At 39.8% G+C, this 22,755-nt stretch overlaps 1 protein-coding gene across 1 annotated transcript in view; it reads left to right on the top strand.

Annotated features, from left to right (window-relative positions):
- The window catches only part of BCAT1 (branched chain amino acid transaminase 1), a 56,048-nt gene that overhangs the window by 14,587 nt on the left and 18,706 nt on the right, over positions 1-22,755 (top strand). The window contains 6 exon segments of the mRNA XM_079305120.1: positions 905-976; positions 16,672-16,872; positions 20,112-20,132; positions 20,138-20,225; positions 21,078-21,174; positions 21,176-21,194. Coding sequence (XP_079161246.1) covers positions 905-976; positions 16,672-16,872; positions 20,112-20,132; positions 20,138-20,225; positions 21,078-21,174; positions 21,176-21,194 — 498 coding nt within the window.

Genomic DNA, 22,755 nt, shown 5'->3' with positions numbered 1-22,755 from the left:
CTGGTGCCTTCTCTCTCTCCCAAGCCTCTGCACCCACTTCACCTTTTCAGCTCCTTTTTAAAAGCTGCAGGGAAACAAGGAACCCTGTCAGGGCTGTCTTTGTCTCCTTTGTTCCATCTGGTAGATATGCATTATAACATCCATTTAGTGACTGCTGCCAGAGAAGGTATAGGTAGTACAGGAGCATCCACAGACATGCTGATGTGATGCTGTGGGAAGTGGAATCTTGTTTTTAGGTAGATGACTTACACCTGTTATCTCTCTGATGAACAGAAGGATGCCTGGAATTAGCCCTCCTGGTTATTTTTCCTTTCCCCTCCAAGTTCCTTTTTCAGAAGCCTGAAGTTCAACTTTGTAGATAATGAAAATACTCTCATTATTATTCATATAGGTGAACATTCATTATTACTGTCTTTGTTTAATTAAGGTTTTAAGAAAATGAATTCTATCTTTTTTCTTCCATTCTGCCTACTTAGTCTTCTCTTAAAAAAGGCAAAAGCAAACCTGTTAGATAGATACTTTTTAGTGGAAAAATTTGGCTCTGATGGAATTGAGTAAAAACCCAATTTATTTATTCAGTTCTGAATGAAAAACTTGTGATATTGTCCACAACCTTCTACACTACAGAGCAATAATCTAATCTAGGATGTTACATGTGTATATATATGTTATATATATAAAGCCCTGAAATGCAGTTGCACAAAATAAAACAACAAGTAAAACTGAGAACCCAGAAGATGGAAAGTTGTACTAAGAACATATCACAAAGTTCTCACTAATGTATTTACTAATGGCAAAGTCTGACAATTCAATACCAGCTGTCCCTGAAATAAAGTAACTGCATGTGATCAACTTTCCTACAATGCCCATTGAATTTGATTTGCTCTTGTTTTATTTCTTCTAGGGCTGCCAGAATGAGTGCACGGGCGGAGGATGTTTGGGAGAAATGGGAAAGCAAATGACTGAATCTTTTAAGGTATGTGTGAATGGTCTTCAGAAGAAAGTTTTTCCATTGAGTCCCAAAGTTGCAGAGCTAAGGTTCGCAGAAGGACTTCAAAGCACAGCAGTTCTGGAACATTTTCAGCACTCCACAACAAACAGGGCTATGATAAGGAATGCTGAGAGGCTCCAGGAACTGACATGCAATTGCATCCTTCTGTTTTTATTTTAATCTTACACCTAGAAATGAGCTCAGTAAAAATACCATTCTTTTCCTCTGCCTCTTTCCTGAATGCAGTGCTAGTAACTAGGAGCTCATTTTAAAAACTGTGTGGATACAGATGTCAGCTTCCAGTTTTCTGTTGAAAGTGCTGAGCCTGTCAGCATGTGCTCATTTGAATTCTACATCTGTCTAATTTCCTTTTTTCCTGCCTTTTATACATCTTTTGCCTTCATTCTTTGTAACACACATCAGTAGTTCTTTTCCCCTCTTATTCCCTGTTTTACAGTCTTTAAAAATGTCTTATCTATATTTTGCAGAAATATAAAAGTAATACTCAGAAAAACTCATGTTTTTTCCAGCAGTTGAATTCCTGTTATTTCTGACTCTTGTCAGCAGTACATGAGATGAAATTATATGATGCACTTTGTAAGTGTCATGTTCTTCCTGACTGTTTTGGTCAGTGCCACTGCTGCTCAGTCTTTGGAACTGTGCTAAAGTAATTATTTCCCCTTCAGTTGTCAGGCTTTAAACAGATATGAAAAGTTAATGCTGTAATAAGTATATTGGACTCTTCAATAAGGTTTATTCTGATGTTGGTCACATTGAAAACAGCAAAGAATTCTTGAGAATCCATGACTACAGAATTTCACCATGTTGCAACATGCCATTTAATTTCTATTTCCTCATTCTCAGCCTTCCCATTTCTTCTCTTCCTCATTTCTTTGTGTTGTGTATCTCTGGCAATTCTGCCCAAGAAGGAAAATTCAGGATGACTTTTCAGCCAGAAGGTCTGATTTGGAAAAAGCTGACAAGCAGGCATGCAGCAAGTTTTGAAACCTCAAGAAATCAGTCTGGAGTGCAAGTGTTGTTTTGTGGAATCACCTTCAGTAAGTAGATCTCAGTAGGGAGATCTACTCTACTACCAGCAGAGTGTGTTGGTTGGTGTATTTGCAAACAAGAATTGCTTTACAAGAGGAGACCTTTGTGTATCCAAGCTGAAGCATGTCTTTCACTCATTGAGGCAGTCCAGAAGGAAGACAAGAGAGACAAACAAACTTTGGTAGTGTTTGGATCACAGGTGAACTTGGCATAAACTAAAGCAGACTTAGGGCAGATTTCATTATACCAGCAGTCAAGCAGGTGCCTTTCCAAGGCTTCAAATACTGAGTGGCACAATGTTGGATTTAGTCCTTCCATTGATACTTGTGTGTTAGCCAGAATGGCAAATCACTGTAGTGGAGAGACTGGGTGAGGGGAATAAAGTGGGTGAGACAGTTGGGTAGAAAGGGAATAATGCTAGGAGAAAACAGTTGGCACAGGCTGAAATCTAATTTCTAAAACTTTGTTCCTGCTTTATGGCTCTGTTTCTGGAGATTAGCTACAGTCACCAGCGGGGTAGAGATTTCTAGAAAGTACTGTACCATGGGAAGTGTGTGTATGAAAGCTAAGGTGAGAATATAGGTCCTGGTTGTAGTATCATGCATTATAATAATTATTTTCAGCCTCTTTAACTTCATAGTAAAATTAAGAAGGAAAATCTTCATAAATGAAGAAATTACAGGCCACAGAACATTAAAATTAAATAGCCTGCATTCATTCTAGGGAACTTTACAAACATTTTTGTGGAAGACAGTTACAGTTACAATTTCAGAAACTATAGCTAGTAATATTTCAAAGGAATCAAATTGACCCATGGGGCTGACTATGCTGAAGAAAGCTGCAGATGACCTAAGCAATCCAAGACTGTGGGAATGTAGAAAACAAGGTATGGTTCTGGTTAAAGCTTATATGAAACATATTTTTACATTGGGTCATGCCCAACATTTGAATGCCAGATTAGCCCTCTGAAGACATTTCTATTTCAAATGCAGTGCTGTGCTTTTTAAGTGGGGTAAGCTGCTTTGAATTTTACTGCAGTTCCTCTCTGAGAGGTGGAGTCAGAAAGTCCTTGTACACTGGGAGGGAAGGCATGAATGTTACTAAAAATTCTGGGCAGGCGGTGAGCCCCTCTGCTAACCTCTTGCTTTTCACTATTCCCATGGACTGTTTTAAAAACTGACAGTTCATTTCCTTCATCCCGCGTGCTACTGAACTACCTTAATGTGACTCAGTTCTGCAGTTAAAAATCCCATCCTGGCAGGTGTGTGGTTTACAAGGCATTAATGTATGGCATTTGAGTTGTCATATGAGCAGTGATCTTGGAGCAGCTAAGAAACATTGAAGGAAATAGTGATTGTTCTACAGTTTCCTGTATTGTAGAAAAGTGCCAGATCTCCAGGTTTGGTCTACCAAGCTCCTTCCATATGAGCAAAATCTTCCTCCTTCCCTTAACTGTTGTATGCACTTATGAATATATTTGTTTGTTTAAATAGCAGATGGCGATCTGTGGCCACACCTAAGTTGTCATTTTTGTCTATTGCCAGCATTGGATATCTGTGAGGGGGATATTGCACCAGTAATGGAGAGTACAGTCATCCTTTGTACTACTTAATGTTTTTTTGGGAAGTTAAATTAAGAAATGCACGTATCTGGTTTTGTTCTTGTACTTGCATCCAATAATACCACAAAGTAGTACACAATTATGTCTAAGGCACTTAATTTTTTGTGACTAAAAATCTGATAGTTCCTTTAATGCATTCATTCTGCTTATTGTGCTGTCACAAGACAGAATGAATGTTGTTAGGAGCAGGTAGCAGTCTGTTTCCATATGTAACTCTGATTTGGTTTCTCTTAGTGTGTAAATTATCTCTGACTTAGAATTCCTAATACTTGATGTTAAGAAAATAAAAACATCTGTCATGCATTTTATTTCTCTCGTATCCAGAGAGATTATTTAATGTAGTCTTTTGTCTTGGAATTTGTCTTTGTTTTCCCTTTGAGACTGATACATGGAGCACTTTAAAAACATACTACCCACTCCTATAATGTTTCTGAATTTCAGTGATTTGAAGCTCTGGAAAAATGGGCATTGTAATAGTGCAAAGTTAGTTCTATTGTTTTACTTTTAACAGCCTTTTAGTATGCCAAAGTGGTGCAGACTTTCTAGGGAATTTTTAGGGAATATTGGCTAGTTTGCTGCACTAAAGCAGAATGGAATAGCTGTAGTTTACAAGTGGGTCTGGATTGAGTTGCTTATTTGATGACCTGTGTCTGCAGAATGAGAAATGTTTAATTGGGGCTTCTGTGTCTGAAAGCCTGTTTGTGCTACTCTGAGTATTTGTGGGTGCTCCCACACAGTTTTTTGCACAGACCCAACCTTCCAGGCTCTGAGCCAGTGGGATATTGAACCCATGGTAGACTGGAAGCTGCATGGGCAGGCTAGTGCAGTGATGTGCTCTAACTGGTGATCCCTGTGGGGATCTTGGGCTTGCTAGATGAAGTTCAGTGCTCTGCTAATATGTTTGCATGGCTTCCAGTTCAAAGCTATCTCACCTCTAGCCAGGTGAGGTGCTGGATATATTGAATTTTCCATAATGATGTATGGTTTTTTATTTATGTCTTGCGTTGCTGTAACATTTTAAAGCTCAAGCTGTGAATTAGCAGACACTGTGCTAAGTATTGTACAAATCTGAGCAAAAGGATTATTTCTACTCTACATACATGAAACCACCCAAAAAACCCCAACCAAAATCTCTGATGATTTTTTCACAGAATCTAAAACTGTAGTGTATTTTGCACTAGAAGGAACTGAAATTCTTTTTCCAGTGCAGGTTCAAATTTCCACTTGTGGTTCAGATTGAGAGATTGCCAGTGAAAGTTTTACGTTACTGTGAACCATAACAATTTTTATACTAAATGGGCCTAAGTTTTGTCATAAATACAGTGGGATATGAGAGAGAACAATCTATTTTGAGGAAATGGACAAATTTGAGCTCTATTTTAGAAAACTATTTTGTATGTGAAAAGTTTGCTGGCAGTGATTAAACAACAAAGAGTTCTCTGATCCTGTTTTTTTTTTTTTTTTAAGAAAGATGAAAATTTTTACCAAACTTCCTTGTTTTCCATTCACTGCAAAGATCAAAGCACATAAAATACAGAACAGTCTAATTTTTGAAACATCAGCTTAAAGTCTGAACTAATTGACTTTATCACATTAACACATTGGTGTGACAGGGTTAAAGTTCCATTTCTTGAGGAGTTTAGGAATTACTGAGCAGTTTCCTCTGTTTTCATTTTATAGGAGCAGTAGGTAAAGTTACTGACATGCTCAGAGCATCTGGGTCAAGGGAAGACTAAAGTATTTTTGAAATGAGGAAACACAGTTATAGTTATCATATTAGGCTAGTAAATATAAAGCAATTTACATGATTTATGTATTTTCAAATACATAGTATTTACTCCCCAGCTTGTCCTCAATTTGTCATTTTTACTGACATCAGTAAATTATTTGCCTGCCAAAGCATATGTGCACTCAGTGAGGCTTTTTGTTGTATTGCAGCTATTGATTCTTCAGGGATTTTGGGTGCTAGGTGGGGTTATTAGAACAGTACCCTGCACTGCCATTTTAAATTCTGTATTAGACTCCATTTTAAATTTTGCTTGGTGAGATAGAACATTTCCTTTATATTAACTTGTTTGGGGAAATATTTATTGTAGAAATTTAATGATACCTTGATGCTGTGATGAGCAGCATCTCCCCAGAATGTGTGTATATAAAATCCACTCATATAAACTGTCTTGAAGCAATAAAAGAGAAACAACCAATTGGATGTGTGTGTGTGTGTAACAGGATACAGTAAGGATCTCCAAATACTATGTGTCTTAGAGCCTTAGGCCATCCAGTCCATTCTCCCACTGAAAGTGCAGCTCTCATCAGCACCAGAGCAGGCCCTCCGTGGCTGTGTCTGCTGAATGCAGGGCTGGGCTCGTCTCTTAAAGAATACTTATTTTCTGGTGTCCAGTCTGATCCTCTTAAGCTAAAGCCTTGTCAGTTACCATTTGGCAGGTCATCTCTCTATCACCTCCATGGAAGTACATAGCTGTAGCCACTGTTAGATCAGGAATGCCAAGCTAGAGGCCAGTTGTGCTATTGTCATAACAATATTTAGCATGTGTGAACTGGGCTCTGCTTTAGAAAAGGTTATTCTGATTTTATCTTGATTTCAGCTGAATCTGTTTATGTTATTGTCAGTGGTAACAAAACGATTTGCTTTTTGTGATGTGTTGAATAAAAAAAGATTGGTGAGTAATAATAGTGTTAAATCACTGTATTTTCATATCACCTGATTATGCCTCTTACAAGGTATGCATACGCTGCAGAATTATTTGAGGTGATTTACACTCAAATCCATTCCCTCATTGACTGCCAAGAGGGAAACCAGTTCCAGGATAAAGTGTTGAGTGATTTCTGTGATACTCTGCATCAACATGGGCATGGCACAAACTCTTCAATGTATTACTATTAATAGGTGTGCCAGACTGATGGATATCTGCTGCTTTCATTCCAGTTATTAGCAAAAGATTTGGGATCTGTGGAAGCTCCTTTCAGCTTCAGCTTGATGGCAAGTATTTTGTGTTTTCTTCAAGTGGGTAATGTTCTTCAAATAGTTGCAGGCTTTTAGCAAACAGATTTTTGAGCTGTAATAGAGGAACTGATTGTCCTGTTATCTGAAGCTGAAGGATTTCCAAATAAAGCTAATTGTCTTCCATAGGATTCTCTTGGACTTCCTTGAAAGCTTACTTTTGAAAGGATATCCTAACTTTCCATGAATTAAAAGCCAAGGGTTGGAAGAGTTTTATATTATTCCTGTATTTAGTCCTAAGAAAGTACTGAGTGGAATGAAATGGCAAACAGCAGTTTCATTGGCAGATTACACACTGAATTTTATGGCAATATTTAAGTTTACCTTCTGTCTACCAGTGTGAAAGGAAGATAAAATGTGAGAAAGATTCCAGGTGTAGGTAACTGAGTGTTTGAAATAGTTCCCTGTATAACCTCTGTATAAGATAGAGACTTTACCATGAAAGCATTTATATTTCCAAAAGTTTTGAATGCCTGCGTTCCATGAATCCACTTCCTGCATGTCTGCAAGTTTATTAAAATCGAGATAAGAAGATTTAATTGAAACTGCTCAGGATTTGGACATAAGGGATTATGATTCTGTTCTTGGCTATTCCACACAATGTATTTGTGAGTGGCCAGGTTACTTAGGCAAAATACTTCCAACTTGTTTGTCTGAAATTTAGGTTTGCAGTTAATTTCTTCGTTCAGTATGGCTACTTCTTTTAGATGAAGTTAGATGCAAAGCTCTCATTTTTTTATTTCAGTTGCTTCATGTGAAATACAAATGATGTTTTCCAAACCAGGAGACAGTATTGCCTTGAATCTTTGTGCAAAGATGTGATATTGGTGAAATGTCAGAGACCTCTCTATTTCAGTCCTGTTTCACAGGCCAGTGTGAGCCCTCAGCTTGTATTAGACTCAAAACTTCTCCCAGGCAAACTCCTTCTAAAAATGGAACATTGTGTTTATGCTGCTATGCAGAAATACAGTGGTTGCGAGGCAAGGAGCAGCACAGCATCAGGAATTGCATTAACCAAGCTGTCAGATCTTTGAGAAGAAGCAGTTTGTGTTAATACTGAATCATATGAATTAGGTACTAGCTAATGTCTCTCCCGTTAGTGAAGAATGGTCCTAGTTCTGTTTTTATGGAAATGTTTGTGTACAAACCTATGAGAGCACTTTCTGCTATTATGGAATTGCAATCTATGTTCCCCTAAATGAAATTGCTTCTTTCTAATCTGAATGCCAGGAGTATTTGCACTGCAGATATGAATGGCCAAAGAGGATTTTTAGAATTGACTTGACCAAAAGTAACAGAGAGCTTATAGCAGTGTGTCAGTGGTTTCTTCACACCAGTGCAGTGACTGCATTTAAACCTGCTCATACTGATCACCCCAATTGACTGGAATAGCTGTTATCAAACAGAAGGGATTCATGGGACCAAAATACAGTAAGTGTGTCTGGTTTATTCCAATGTTTAATAGTCTCATCAGCATCTTCGTGGTTTGAATTACATAGAGAGAATCATATTTGAAATGTTTTAGAGAACTTTCTGATAGAAGAGATACTAAGTGGCTGTTCTTGTAGATTTGAAAATACAAAAAGCTGGAGTAGAGAAGGTAAACCCCACTAAAATCAAGTAGATTACTTTCTTAAGATTTCCTTAATATCAGGTGGAATGTTTCCTTAGGATCTGTAGGAACCCCATTCCAGCATCTTTCTTAAACTTAAAAACACATAGTTTGAAACATGTCAGTGGAGAACAGACTAATGAATAATGGCGAAAAAAAGCCCCAAAACAAACAATTGTAAATCCGTGTAATTTTCCTGAAGCAGAAGAAATGGATGAGGCTGTAAAGATTCAAGTAGTTTTGCCTGCCTTACAATCCATATTCCTACAAAGCTGGAAAAAAGGGGTCTGGATTAACTTAACGGTCTCTGGATCAAATCAGTGGAAGTTATGCAGGCAGCATTTCAGCAACATGGAAAAACTTATATAATTTAGCTAGTGCTATTGAAATTAATCATATGTTTTTAGGGCAAAATATTTTTTTTTCTGCTTTCTCTGTCATCTAGCCTGACTGTAGCTTTCCAACATCTTTATTTCCCTTCAGTTGTGTTTTGAAGGCTTTAGTGTATATTTAGTATATATTAGTATATATATTAATATATATTTTAGTATATATTGTGCTGCTGCCCTAGGTGCCCATTTCATTACTTTAGGCAAGAAGTTGATATCAATTCCAACCACTTTTCTGTTTTCTTGTCAGAGAAGGTTTGCTTCCCTGCCTGCTGCTCCAGATAAGAACATTCCTGTATCAGGGTTGGACCCTCTGTCAAATCAGATGAAAGGTTAAAGAAGCCAGCAGTAGGTTATGCTGCCCTCCTTTTCTTGCAGAGTGTAAAATTTCCTTCTTTGGTGAGACAAATATTTGAGAAGTATCTGTTAAGAACAGTTTAGGTTCGATGCCTTCCAGCTGTATTTTCTGCTGTTTCTATGATTGTCTCACAACTGATTCAGAGCCTTAACTCTTTTGCTTTGTCATGTGTTTTGCGGTTTATTATCCAGTGTTGTGCTGGTTCCACATGGAAGGCTGGGGGGCTCCCCTCTCTGGGAGCTTCCCCTGTGGGATGCAGGGACCAGTTGGAGGCTGATTTGGTGGTTGGCATCCCAGGTGGGCAATGAGAGTTGTTTCATTTTCATAAATCACATGGTGGGGGTGGGCCGCTCTCCTTTGGTTTCTGGCCTCTCCAGAGGTGAGGTGGCTCTGGCTGGGACACCGGCCCTGGTCCCAGGCTCGGCCCCTGCCCCAGCTCTGCTCTCTCCACGTGGCATGGCTGAGGGATGAGGGCATGGGGGATGAGGAGCCACCAAAGGCTCTCCCTTCCCCCCCACCTTTCTGAGAGAAGAGGCCCCAGATGATCCATGTGGCTCAGAGTTTTTCCAGCAATGGCCTGACCCAACTTCTTCACGTCCTGGATGCAATTTTAACTCTTTTAATGCCTGGATAAGATTCTCGATCTCCTGAGCTCCCCTGAATGAGAAGAAATAAAGCATGGAGTCTACAGAAGTCAGCAGAATGAAGATAAAGTTCCTGATAGCAAGAGATTGAAAAGATGCAACTGATGAGTAGCTGAAAACCTTTTTTGTGGGGCTATAAGGGGACTGTGACTTGACTAAAATTCCTTTAAACTATGAAATATAGTTGGGGAGGTTTAAGTGCTTGAAAAGAAGACATTTTTGCCTCAGGGAAATAGAGCTCTCTGATTTGCGACTGGAAATATGGACAGAGACATTTAATAGAAAAAGAGATGAGGAGAATTTTGTTTTTCAGCAGCCTGCCTTTAAAAATGGTACCCCAAGTGTGTGACATAACCCATAGCACAGCTCTGGAAGGACTGTGGAGATGAGAGGAAATTCATGGTTTTGTAGGTCCGGGTAGATGCAGACTGTGAAAGTGAAGACACCCCTTTAAGCCTAAACAAGAAAAGGAACTTTTCTCTCTGAAGTGAACTGAAATCATTATTTAAGTAGATAACTGACTGAGGTGTTTTCTGTATATTGTTGTTAATAAATGTGGAATGAAGGAAGGGGGAGGAAGGAACAATCTAGGAATCTTACTCTGAATTCTTTTTGTGTTATTAATAAATTTATTCTTATACCCTTTTAGGTTTTAAGCCTGTCTTGTCTCTCCTCCTAAATCTCTAAAAGAAATTATAAAATTGGCAAACCCAGGTCACAATGTGACAAATGTACAGCCAACCTGGTGCAATGATTCCAGGACTCAGTCCAATTACACGTGCTAACATACTCTCAGATGAAGTTTCAAGGAAGGTTTATGTTTAAAGATTTCTGATATTTTTGATATTTACCCTGTTATTGCAGAAGATTGAAATTTTTTGTGTGTGTGATAGTAGTAGTAAAAATAGGGTCTTTTTTCCTCCTCAGATTTTATTATATCTTGGCACACTTTCTGTTCTCAGAGCCTCAGGATCTGTTGTAAATTAAAGGGATTATAGGATAGCTTACATGAACTTTACTTTATACTTACAAGCTGGTAATAGATTTCTAAGAATTTGACTCTCTTACTCTTGTTTTGGGTGATAGAATTCTGTGTTTTAATTATTTCTACTGTAGACTTTATTATTGTGATCAGAGCTTATGTTATTTATTATTGTATGCAGAGCTTGGCTCCATACAGAAAGTGGTGGTCTCTGACTGAAGAACTAGCAGTCTTTTCCAAAGAAGATGGTGATGGGCAAAGGAACAAGGCATGACTGGGAAATGAATGTGGGATCTCCCAGTGCTGACAAGCAGAATGACTTTGTGGTGGGTGAGGGGCACATGCTTGGGTCTGTGGGGCTTTCTCACCCACCATTGTTCCTGAATTGGCCCAGACTGGCAGCAGTTGTCCCTCTTGACTGACGTGGATCCATGGGAGAGCCATGTTGTGCTGTGTGCTGTTTGTGACTGCTCTTGGTGTCCTGAGGAGTTCTGGATCCTGTCTGGCTCGGGCTGGGGGGAGAGGCTACTGCTTTGACTGCCAGAGAGGCATGGGACACCCCGGTGTCGCTTGGCTGGCAGGGACTGCTGGTCTTGGCAGCAGAGTTGGGGACTTGCAGTGTTTTTCAGCCTGTTGGTGTGAGTTTTGTGCACACTGTTGCCTTCGTGCATCAGATGTGGTCTTTCCCAGGGTGACTGGAAAGACTGCTGCTTTTGGGCACCGGAGAGCTGGATGACTGGAGGTGCTGGGGCTGACAAGCTCTGAATTTTCAGTGGAGTCTGAAAGAAAAGGCACAGCAGCAGTTCCCAGATGTGGAAGCAGATGAGTTGCTGCTTGTGAGGACAAGTGACAAAGGACAGCAAGTCATGGCCTGGCAGAGCCCTAGTTCTTAGTACTTCCTCCACAAGCCCCTGCAGGGAGATGGAGCTCCCATGCAGAGCACTGGACTGCTGTTTTGGCACTAAGCCCTCTTCCTCCCTGTGCTCCCTGGCTCCTGCCAGGCACATTCCAGCATGGCAGCAAATCTGTGTCTCATCAGGTAGTGAGCCATTGTGGTCTTTGATGACTCTACAGGCAAACAAAACAAAACCAAACAAGTGATCCAGTGTTGGAAGAGACTTTATGATCATCAAATCCAGCTGTCAGTCCAACACTCTTACTCAACCCCTAAACTATATCACTCAGATATTACACTGTCTTGGCCCATGAGGTTTGGTCCTGTCATCTATTGAGCTGTGGTACCCTAAGCATGTTGAAAACCAAGATCCATTCAATGCCCATGAGCATTCCTGATACAGTTATATGAAGACCTGCACAAAATTGGTTCTTACCCCTGCCCTGTCAAGCTCTCAGCTACAGCTCACAACAACCACAGGCAAATGCCCCAGGTGTGGGGAAGAGTGGTGGAAAGCTGAGTGCTGGAAAAGATGAGGGTGCTGCATCCATAAGGACTGAAAGGCAGGAAATTCTCATCCCTGCAGCCTGCTTCAATACCATTCTGTATAGACCCGAACTCATTCTCTTAAACTCTTCTCAGCTAGGCTTTGTTACCTTTCCCCGTTACAGTAATTCCTTGTGCTTTTTGTAATCTATTTCTTTCTCAGAATTTTTTCCCCTGCTGTTCAGAAGTGCAAGGGCAAAACAAATCACTTGATTTTGCCTGTGCTTCCGTGTTTGTTGTTGCCCTGATCGTTCCTAGGATATGCTTACAAATTCAACATAAGATAAAAAATTATTGCAGTTGCTTGTGATCTTGAATTAATCACCTAGACTGGAAGTCAGGGAGGTTACTTATTTCATCAGAGGAGATTGCAGTCAGTCTCACATGGGTGCATGTTAACATTTTGAGGATCTCTACTGAAACTTGCTGTTGTTGTTGGGTAACCTGTGAGCTGTTTTACAGCTGGGGCTGTCAGGTCTGTTTTTACTCAATTAAGTGATAGAAGTGCCTGGCCTACCACGCTGTTTAGAAAGGTTTGGGTATTTCAAATGAGTTAGACCTGTTCCAGCTGCCCAACTAACTGCTCATGGTCTAGATTTTTCACTGGATTTTCAGTGGAGTGAAAATAACTGCAGCCAAGGACAAAGAATGCATTTGCTATTTGCATCTACCTGAGACAGCTGTCTAGGTAAGAAAGGTTAGAAATACAAGAAAGAGAGTAGCAGCTCTGGCCAGGGGCTGCTATCAGCTTCAAATCCACTTAAAGCTATTGTAGAGGTCAGGTAGAATAAGCATTAAACTGACAGCTTGGCCAGGCACCAGGATGTCTTGTCACAGCTTTGATTAGAATTGACACAGCCCAGCACATCACCTTTAATTTGACCCAGCTCATAACTGAGAAGATCTGATTTGATCAAATTACGAATTTTAGTTTCAAGAGGTCACAATACATATTCTTTACTTGGGCTGGGTAAAGCGTTGCACTGGAAAAACCTTCATTGGAATTAACAGGCACTTATCAGATGAGGACGTTCTCAAAAAGTGTTTGTCCAGTGGCCCTTGCTAGGTGTAATGTTGCCATATAAGCTGTGAAAATCAGCAGTATTCAACTGATTTCCCTAGCGCTCCCTTTTTTCTGCCACAGGCAGGACAATCTGATAATTCCTATTCCTTACCAGAGTATCCTGGGCTGGTATGTCTCAGGTACATCTTCTATGTTCCTTTCTGCTGTGGCATGGAGATTTTGCAGTCTTGGGACTGTGTAATTTTATTTTAGGCAACAGGTGCCAAATAGATGCACTCAGTAGACCATGTACCACATCTGCTTCTTTTTTAAATCTCCCTTACCCTTTTTGTTCGGCATTTACCAGTTTTCCATCCAGTTGAATGGTTTTATTAGGCAACAGCATCAAGAGGTGCTTGAGAGCATGTTAGATGAACAAAGGAAGCAAAACACAAGCCTAGCTGAAAATTCCTCTTCATGTTGGCAGTACAAACAGTGGAGATCTAGATGGGTGCTAATGCAAATCCCTAATGCATCCTTAATATTGTGCTTTTAGGGCTTGGGGAATGTTGTGGCACAGGAAAAAAGTAAATTGCTGTTTATGAAGGTCATTGGTGATAACAGGGTATCACTGTGATAATCTTTTAATGAGTGATATAATTAACATTGAATACTTAAACAGTATGCTGGCATTTGTCACTTGGTCTTGGTCTGCCCCACTTTTGTGGGTTCTTCTGATTGTTTGATTTCCCTCCTGTGCTGCTTGAACAAGTGACGCCTGAAGGTTTCGTGAGCCAGGTGAGATGTTGTGGAGGGTGTCCTACTTCTCAGGGACCCAGAAGAAGTTGAGGTAATACTTCATGCAAACTATACTGCAAGAGAGAGGTACTCCAAAGATGATATTCCAAGACCTCCTCCCAATGTGTTATCCTCCACAGAAAAAAAAAGACAAAATGCATTGCACTTGATGCTGTCTTGATAGTAAAAGCATTTAGATTCTGAAGATTTGGGTGCTGTTGCATGCTGTTAATTTGCACTGCTTGGTAAAAAAAATTGAGAAAAAGACATAATGGATAAAAGAAATGAGTCTTAAGAAAGGATATTAAGAAAGTTAATGGCCAAAAAAAGTGGATCTCTAGAGGGCTTTATAAGAGCATTATAAGAATGAGAAAAAGTGCCTTTTTGCCTGTTGAATGATTGTTGCCCTGTGCTCTGCACAGTTTAGCCTGTCTCAAAGGTCTTATCCAGGGTGCCCCTACTGCTGTTCGAAGGAATTGTTATGGGTCAGTGTTGTACCTGACACTGTTGACTCAGGTGTTGCACAATGTCTGAAGGAAAGCTGGTTTCCCCAAATTCTGAAGGAGATTAAAAAGAGCAAATGGGATCCCTGGTCATATTGTGCAGTTCCGGAAGCTCTGTGGTCTGGAAATTGCCTGCTTCTTTTCTGGATAAGGCTCATAGTTTCCTACCTCTCTAGGCTTTCTGCCTTCAAGGGACTCAAACTGAAATGCAGTGAGGGTGTTTCTTCACATGTGGCTGCAGTTTGCTGCTCCCTCTACACATGCTTGTGGGTTTATGAGAAGAGCCAGGTTAAAATTCTTTCCCATCCTTAAATAAAAGCTATTTGTTAACCCCAGCAAATTTAACAAACTGTTTTGAAGTGATGCTTTCAAGTAACTGTGCTACCACCACTGAGGAAGCAGCAAATGGAGTCATAAAAGCAGAAATCAGCACACTAATGGGAGTTGTAGGAGAAGAGGCTTCATATGGTAATTTGGTCCTCAGGCCATTTTATTGTAAAGATAATTACCTAATGAAAGTGACCGGAGATGCAGAAGCCTGGAGTCCAGAGAAAGCAGTTGATACCACTGGGAGTTCTTTAGAAGCTGTGATTCTTTGCAGAGATAAACCTAGAGATATAGTTCTACATACTCATTGAGCCCCATTGACATCCCTACTCCCATGTAATTGTTTTCTTGAGCTGAGCCTTGCACTGTGGATACTTGCAAACACTCCTTCATGGCTTTTATTTTGAGCCACTTCTTCTGTGATACCTTTTTTTCCTAAAGTGTTATCAGAGCAATAGGAGGTTGCCAGGTAAAATTAGTTTCATGACATCATTAGGTGGTGCTTCTCCCGTTGGAGCATTCACTGTCAGAAGAATAAAGGGAAGAGTTAAGAGGAGTAATTGTTGTTTCATCAGATCATGTGTTAATTCAACCAGACTAATGCACTGTAATATCTAGACAACCTTATAATTGGAGATAGTTGAAATAAGCTTTTAGCTATTCATGTGCTCCTGCTCTAAGTTAATTTCACATCTAAGCCATTAAGCAAAAAAAGCCAAACCAAACCTCAACAAAAACAACTAATCAGTAAGAAACAGGTCTTTGTTAATTAAAGACATCTTGAAAATTAGGTTGTTTACAGAGATGGGGACAGTACACATATTCCTTCTTCAAAAGCTTGGTAGTGATTTTGTGTCATTTTGCAAAATGCATGCAGGGGATGAGAAGTCCAGGACACTGATACCTCTTGCAGAAGCACCTTTTTAGACTAAAACCATTTGATCAGTGTTCTGGACTACCTCTGTTGCAGTCTATTCCACATGCACCTGACACAGAGGAGCAGGATTTCACTTGGGGGATCTGTAATAAGGGACAGTGCTTTCTGAGTTGTGTTAGGAAGGAAAATGGAGCTTTGAATATGACTTTTAGACTTTTTCCGTTTGCCTCTGAGTAGCACAGTTTAAATGCTCAGGTGGCATAGGAGGAGAAGGGAGAGGGTGACAAGGTTCTGCCTACTTTGTATCCCCCTCTAGTTATTCAGCCCCTATGATGTGCCAGAGATCTACATTCTTTATTTCCCTGCTATTTTTTAGGATGATTCACATAGGAGCTACCATAAAGAAAATTATCTCTATCCCAGCCAAAACCAGTACAAAATCCTGTGGCACATGTCTAAGCTAGTTGTGGCTTGTAAGAGAGAATCTCTACAGTCCCTCATGCAGGGAAGCATTTAGTCTTCTTTGCTAGTTGGATCTTTGTAGGATAATAAGTATGTGAATGAGGAAGTTATTGTGGCATAAGTGACTTACTGACTGCTGGCTCTGACCTCTCACATTGGTTTTAACGTATTAAAGGAAAATAAGTGTAACATCTGCTTAGTGATGGTGATTAGTTTCTGATGATCAGCTTATATTCTGAGGTACAGCAGTTGGGGTGTTTCTGGAACTTGTACAGGGGTGTTACCCTAAGTGCCCAAGAGATTTAATGTGCTAATTTCTGGTTTTGTACCTGTACTGCTCTTTAAACCTCAATTCTTAAACAGAATTTCAAAATACGCTATTTCTTGTATAACAGCCCTGTGTATATGTTTGTGTGCACTTCAGTAATATTTTGCCAGCTACTTAGAGGTTAGTTGCCTTTAACCATCATGTCATTAAATATCCCTACAGCGAAAATGTTGTCTTGTCCTTGTTCACTGATGCAGAATAATTTTAAATCAGTCTGATTCATTATTTTGATAGACTTCATTTTTGTCTCCATATTCCGTTAGGCTTCTGACTTGATTATCACCCCAGCTACGACGTTCAAAGAAAAACCAGACCCCACTGGTTTGGTGTTTGGAACTGTGTTCACTGATAATATGCTGACAATTGAATGGTCCTTGGCTTCAGGATGGGAGAAACCCTGTATTAAGCCACTGGAGAACCTCTCATTACATCCAGCCTCTTCAGCCCTGCATTATGCTATAGAAGTGAGTAGTAAATTGATTTGGAAACCACTGTTTTGTTTTATTAGCTCTGGAAGCCACAGCTTTGTAATACAAGGACTATTACTGCCTTAAGTTCATTAGTATTGAGTTACATCTTGTTTAATTAACTGGTATTCTTCCAGAATAATTACATTACTTACAACAGGGTTTTGTGTAGCACAGAAACAACTGTGGCCTGGGGATTCCAGCACACTTAAGAGTCCTAGCCTAGGGAAGGTGAACTCCTGTGTGGTGATAAATTTGTTTGAAAAGCCGTTCTTGTTCACTGACAGTGGATTGGTCCAGTTGCTGTCTCTGATGTGGCAGTGCAGGACTGTGTAAGACCATGAGAGTCTCAGAGTAGCTTTAATTTGTGGACTGAGCATTCACTTTGTAAAAGTTACTTGAAGCTGGCTTAAAGGTTGATAGCTTGGATTGCAGGACAGACTAGGCAGGTGCTTATTTGAAACTCTGAAAAAGTCCCTCGAGCTCAGAACTAGATCTGATGCACTCAGCATATGCAAGTATGTTTAAGGAGAGAACATACCGCAAGGAACTTTGGGAAGTGGGATGTTAAGTCGGAAACCAGCGTGGTTAAAGTTTCCATGCTTAGCTGATTACTGCCTAAAGCTGCTTTTTGTGCCTTCAGAACAGCTTTGGCTGTACTCACACCTGTGTGGGAACCCCAGCAGGGCACAGACCCTGAAATGGAAGCCCACTTGTCCCACTTCTGGGGAGGTGGGAGTGTCTCCATGAAGTGTGTGGGGTTGCTTTTGCTGCTTTATTATTTCTTATATTTTTCCTTTTTTCCTCTTAAATATTTTTTTGTGTTTTAACCACTCACATAAGGGAAACTTTCCCTGCTTATTGTCCCTGAGCTCCTCACTACACCATTTTTATTTTAAATTTTTTTTTTTTCCCTCATCTAATCACCAAGCCTCCAGAGGTCCTGGGTAAATTACACAGGCCCCTGTGGCTGAGGCTGCAGCTCTTGATCTGCCCACGAAGTAAGAAACCACGCTGGAATCCCAAATCTGTATTTCATTCATAGTAGCATATTGCTGTAATGCTTGGCCTGTGGCCTGGTCTGAAATCATTGCTAATATGAATATGCTCTTATTTTTTTTTTTCCATTTTTTTTTATTCTTTTACTCTTATTGCATCACGTTTCCTCTAGCCAAGAGGACAGACAGAGGAGAATCTGGTGTCATTGCTGTGGCTCAATGAATACACAGTGGGTATAATAAAAGTGATGAATTTGGCATTCCCTCTCCTTTCTCCTTGCCCTTCATAACACAGTTTGGTAATCTGGATCTGCTGAACTCCAGATCCAGCTCCTGTGATGTACATTTGTCAGATAATACTGTTTTCACACCACTGTAGCAACCAACCATTCAGCAACCATAGCAGTTGTTTTCATTAAAGTGAGCATTTCTGGAACACGTCACTGTCTCCCTTTTTAATGAGTTAAAGGTTTTACTGAGCTCTGGAAGATTAAAAGTGTTTCTTTATGGAGAAAAAGTTTTAACATCTTGAGAAGGCTTTGTGTTTCAGTAATGATGTGATTCTTAACTTCTGTCAAACCATTGATCAAATCTTAGTAGTGACATTCCTCCCTTTCCCCTCTCATTAAAAGTTCTGTGAATGTGTTTGGGGTTGGGGGGGGGGATGTGTTCTGGGATAAGAAAGTAACATTCCAGCAATGTGCTATCAGTTAGTAACTGGCCTAGTAGAATCATATCAAAGTATCAGCTAGATGACCAGCTATGCTATCCTTTAATAAAGACTTTTTTTTTTTTCTTGTGGCTAGAATGTGTACTCTAGGAACAACTTCCTTTCCAAAATTGCACCAAACTTTTAATAAGGTTGGCACTGCCATAGACTCAGATAAGTTTTGAAGGTAAAAAGTTCTAGGTTCTAATTCTGGTTCTGCTACATAATTGGCATACAGCCTGGGGAAAATTGCCAGGATTCTGCAATCCAGTTACAATCCAATTAAATTTGTCATGTTGAAGCACCTAGGTCTACCATGGAACTGCACTCAGTCTTTCTAACAATTGCATTTCACTGATCCTTATGGAAAAATATCGTAGAATTTGATAACAGTGAAACCTGAAATATTCTGTTGAAATTACTTGTGCACAAGTATAGGATTTTTTTTCCAAATAAAAAAGCTGCATATCTAAACTTACAACCACATAGGATGCAGTTAGTTCCAGACACTTTTTGTGGAACAGTCAGAGAAGGAGAAGCCTGAGGAAACTGACAGCAATGTTGCAGTTAAATTTATAGAACTTACCTGAAATTTAATTTACAAAGAAATGCTTTTGAGAATAAAATTCTAAGAATCCGAACTGTTGTCTATAAGCATAAGTGAGCCTTTAATACCTAATCTAAGTAAGACTTGTGTATACATATACTAGTGTGAGCTTATATAATGCATGTGTTTTCTGTCTATAAGTATAAACAGAAATTATCAATCTCTAACTGAAAATAACTGGATGTTTGGTGGGCATGTTTTTGATGTGATTAGGAGATGCTGCAGGGTGTTTTGCTGGAGGGGCATTGATAGGATAAGGGTTTCTGATTGTCAGCATTGGTTGTCTGGATCCTACAGTGTGATGGGATACCTATGTTTATATTTCCTGTAAAATATATAGAGAAGATATTTTTATGCATTTTTTCTCTAGTGTAAGGTTGCATCTCTTGTCATACAGGCTAAATTGCAATCCACAGCATAGGAGTATAAGGGGAAAATAAGTGACCGGTTCCTGCTACAGCAAGAGCTCTACAAGAATTCTCTCAAAGCTTACAAGAATTCTCTCTCAATTACCTTATTCTATACTGCTTAACAAAGATGTGTTTTGATCAGAGCTCTAAAAATAATTAGCATGTATATAATGAAATTTTATAGATCCCTTATGTAAATGAAAATGCTGTTTTGACTCAGATATTAGGATGTGAGTCAAACACATGCTACAAATTTAATTGCTGTAACAAAATTATGAAAGAAGTGAGGTTATCTCGAGGAATTACGAAGTTATATTACAAAGGTGACCTGCGTGTACTTCAGATAAATCTGTCTCACTGGAGTGTATTGCAAGAATTCACTAGTTAGCTTTTTTGTATTTGAGTACTGTGAGCAGAAAGGTGGAGTTTGTATTTACAAAATTTGCACAGGTCATATGGGATACATGTCTCAGTTATTACTTGATTTCTTTCCCTCCTTTCTGGCTTGGTAGCTGTTTGAAGGGATGAAGGCGTACGAGGAGTGGATAGCAAAATCCGCCTGTTCCGGCCAACCCTGAACATGGACCGGATGGCACGATCAGCACGGAGAACAACTCTGCCAGTAGGTACCCAAGGCATCTCATGCTCCTTAAGTAAAAGCATGTTTTCATGGTCAGAGTGCAAATCTCTGAAGCTTTTCAGTAGCAGCATTTATCAAACACTCTTAACTCTGATAGCTCAGTGTTAACAGATCTTATTCATTGAAGGAAACTGAAGTGCTTATTTTTAATCAGAACAGTGAGTGTTTTGCTTTCATTGTTGTCTGTCTGCTGCCTCAGATGTACAGAGTGTTTCTGAGGAATGGATGCTGTTCTGCAGGTATTTGCATGCAGACAGCTGTGTGATTTCCTCTGGTACTAATGTTCTCCCTTTTCTTCTTTGCACTTCAGTTAAGTTGTTCAGCCTCTTGAGTGCCTTTGGTTTTGGTTATGCCAGTAACTTAACAGTGCTTTTAGCAGTTGTGTCTTGGCCAGAGAACTTCCTCCCAGGCTTATTGGCTTAATTGCTGTAAGAACTTGGGAGCTCTGGGAGACTTGCTGGCCCTTTGGAGTTGTAAACTAGAGCACTCTTCTGTGGAAGAGGTGGTGGTGTAGCTTGCAGCATGCCCGGATGAGTGGGCTGTGCAGGGAGTTGTCCACAGACTTTGGAGACAAGAAGGGTCAATGACTCCTTTTTACCATCTCAGCATTGGGAGCAAAGGAGGTGATTTGGGATGCTGCACAAAAAGGCACAGTAGCTGAGACCATGGGATATTAAATTCTGTGAGGAATGAACTCAAGGAAGATGTGAACCTCTGCAGCATGGCACTGTTGCATGTCCTGAGGAAGTGTTCCCTGTAGCATGTGGATATGTAAAGACCACAAAGTGTTCCGGCTTTATTTCTCCATTTGCTTTTTTCCCTTTCTTTTCCTTCCCAGTCTTTGACCAGAACGAGCTGTTAGAGTGCATCCGCAAGCTTGTGGAAGTGGAACAAGAATGGGTCCCATACTCAACCTCTGCCAGCCTCTATATCCGTAACCCTAATTGGAACTGAGGTGTGCAATATTTTTTTGCCCTCTCTTAACTTTTGTTTATTTAGGTAGAAGGTAAAGTCCTCCATCCATAAAGGGGAATATTCAGCTGTCAGTAGGTGACAGGATTAAGTTTGTGAGCAGGTGTGTTTTATGGTTTTGCTTTGGAGTCCCTCGGCTGTAGTGCTACAGCACGAATTTAACATTGACCACACTGCCACTTAGTGGCCACACTGGTTCAGGGTTCGGAAAGTAAACGGAGGAAACTGCCACTCGGCAGTGGGAGCAGAGCAATACTTGTTAACTGGGGCTGTGCTGAAGGGATAGTTGTATGTGACATGGTAATATTAAAATTCTAATAATTCAGAGAGAACATGACAGAACGCAAATTGCTGTGTACATTTTGTAATTTCAAGTCATACCTGAACTTAGTGAGGAGTTTTGGAAGATTTTCTGTTGTAAATTAGGGTAAGTGGCTCCTAAGCAAATAAGTATTAATGTGTCCTCTGTGAGTTGCATGTGTGAGTCAATTCTATAGTATTGATAAAAGGAATTAGAGTGTTTATTTTATTAAATCCTTCAGGGTTCTTTTTTTTCAGCAGTAGCAAGAGAGAAACATATAATGATAGAGCATAGGAAAAGGAATCTAAAGAATGTAGGTTCCAAACTAGGTAAGCTCTGCTATATCCATATTTGTAAATAGTTACCATACATGAACATTTTACATTTCACTTAGGTTCTAGGACCCCATTAATTTAATACTTTTAAGTTAGTTGCAGATTTTCAGATTAAAGAATCTCCAGTTAGTGACTATAAGGTACAGATAATTAAAATCAAGATGTTCAGCCTTGTTTTTGTTTTTGGAAATTCTTTTGCTATGGATTTTGTTTCAGGATAGCCAACACTTACAGCCTTTCCAGTATTGTGTGTTGTTTCCAGGTTGCATGTCATACTAGGCTTTTATCAATCACCCCAATTAGTAATCTAGACAGCACAATCTTTTGAATGATCATGTCAGCAAAAATATAAAGATCTCAGTTAATCCTGTTAGAAGTCTTTCTGAAGCAGTAGAGTAGACAAAAATCAAAGGAACCCTTTCAGCACCCGGAGAACTTTGGCTTACACCAGACTTCTTACCTCCACCTGCAAGTATTGATGGTGATGACTTGGAGTGTGAGAAGCCATTTTTCAGAGAGGACGGGGAGAAAAAACTGTTATATTCTTGGTTATTTCCTCTTTTGTTGTGTGAACTAATTTTAGCTGTCACACAGGCATTCAGAGAGCCAACGCTCAACTCTAGCAATGCAAGTTCTGAGAGGCACTGGACAGTTCTTCTCAATAATGCAGGTGACAGTAGTTTGTCCACTGTTGTTACTGCTAGAAGGGGTCTTGCCAGTTCTTCCCACAGAAGGCTTTGTGGGCTTCTACTGTGGTTAATTCATATGATATATAGCGTTTGTTAAGCTAATCTTTGAATTCTCAAAAACTTGAAACTATTTGAGAGTAGTAGAATAACATATAGATTAAAGAAATGGTTGTAACTGAATGGTGACAGTATATAAAATCAGGGTTGTTATGTTGCTTG

The sequence above is a fragment of the Erithacus rubecula genome, assembly GCF_903797595.1.
Source record: "Erithacus rubecula genome assembly, chromosome: 4".
In the NCBI taxonomy this organism is placed as follows: Eukaryota; Metazoa; Chordata; class Aves; order Passeriformes; family Muscicapidae; genus Erithacus; species Erithacus rubecula.
The sequence above is the reverse complement of the archived record's forward strand: the minus strand, read 5'-3'. Positions and strand labels throughout refer to the sequence as shown.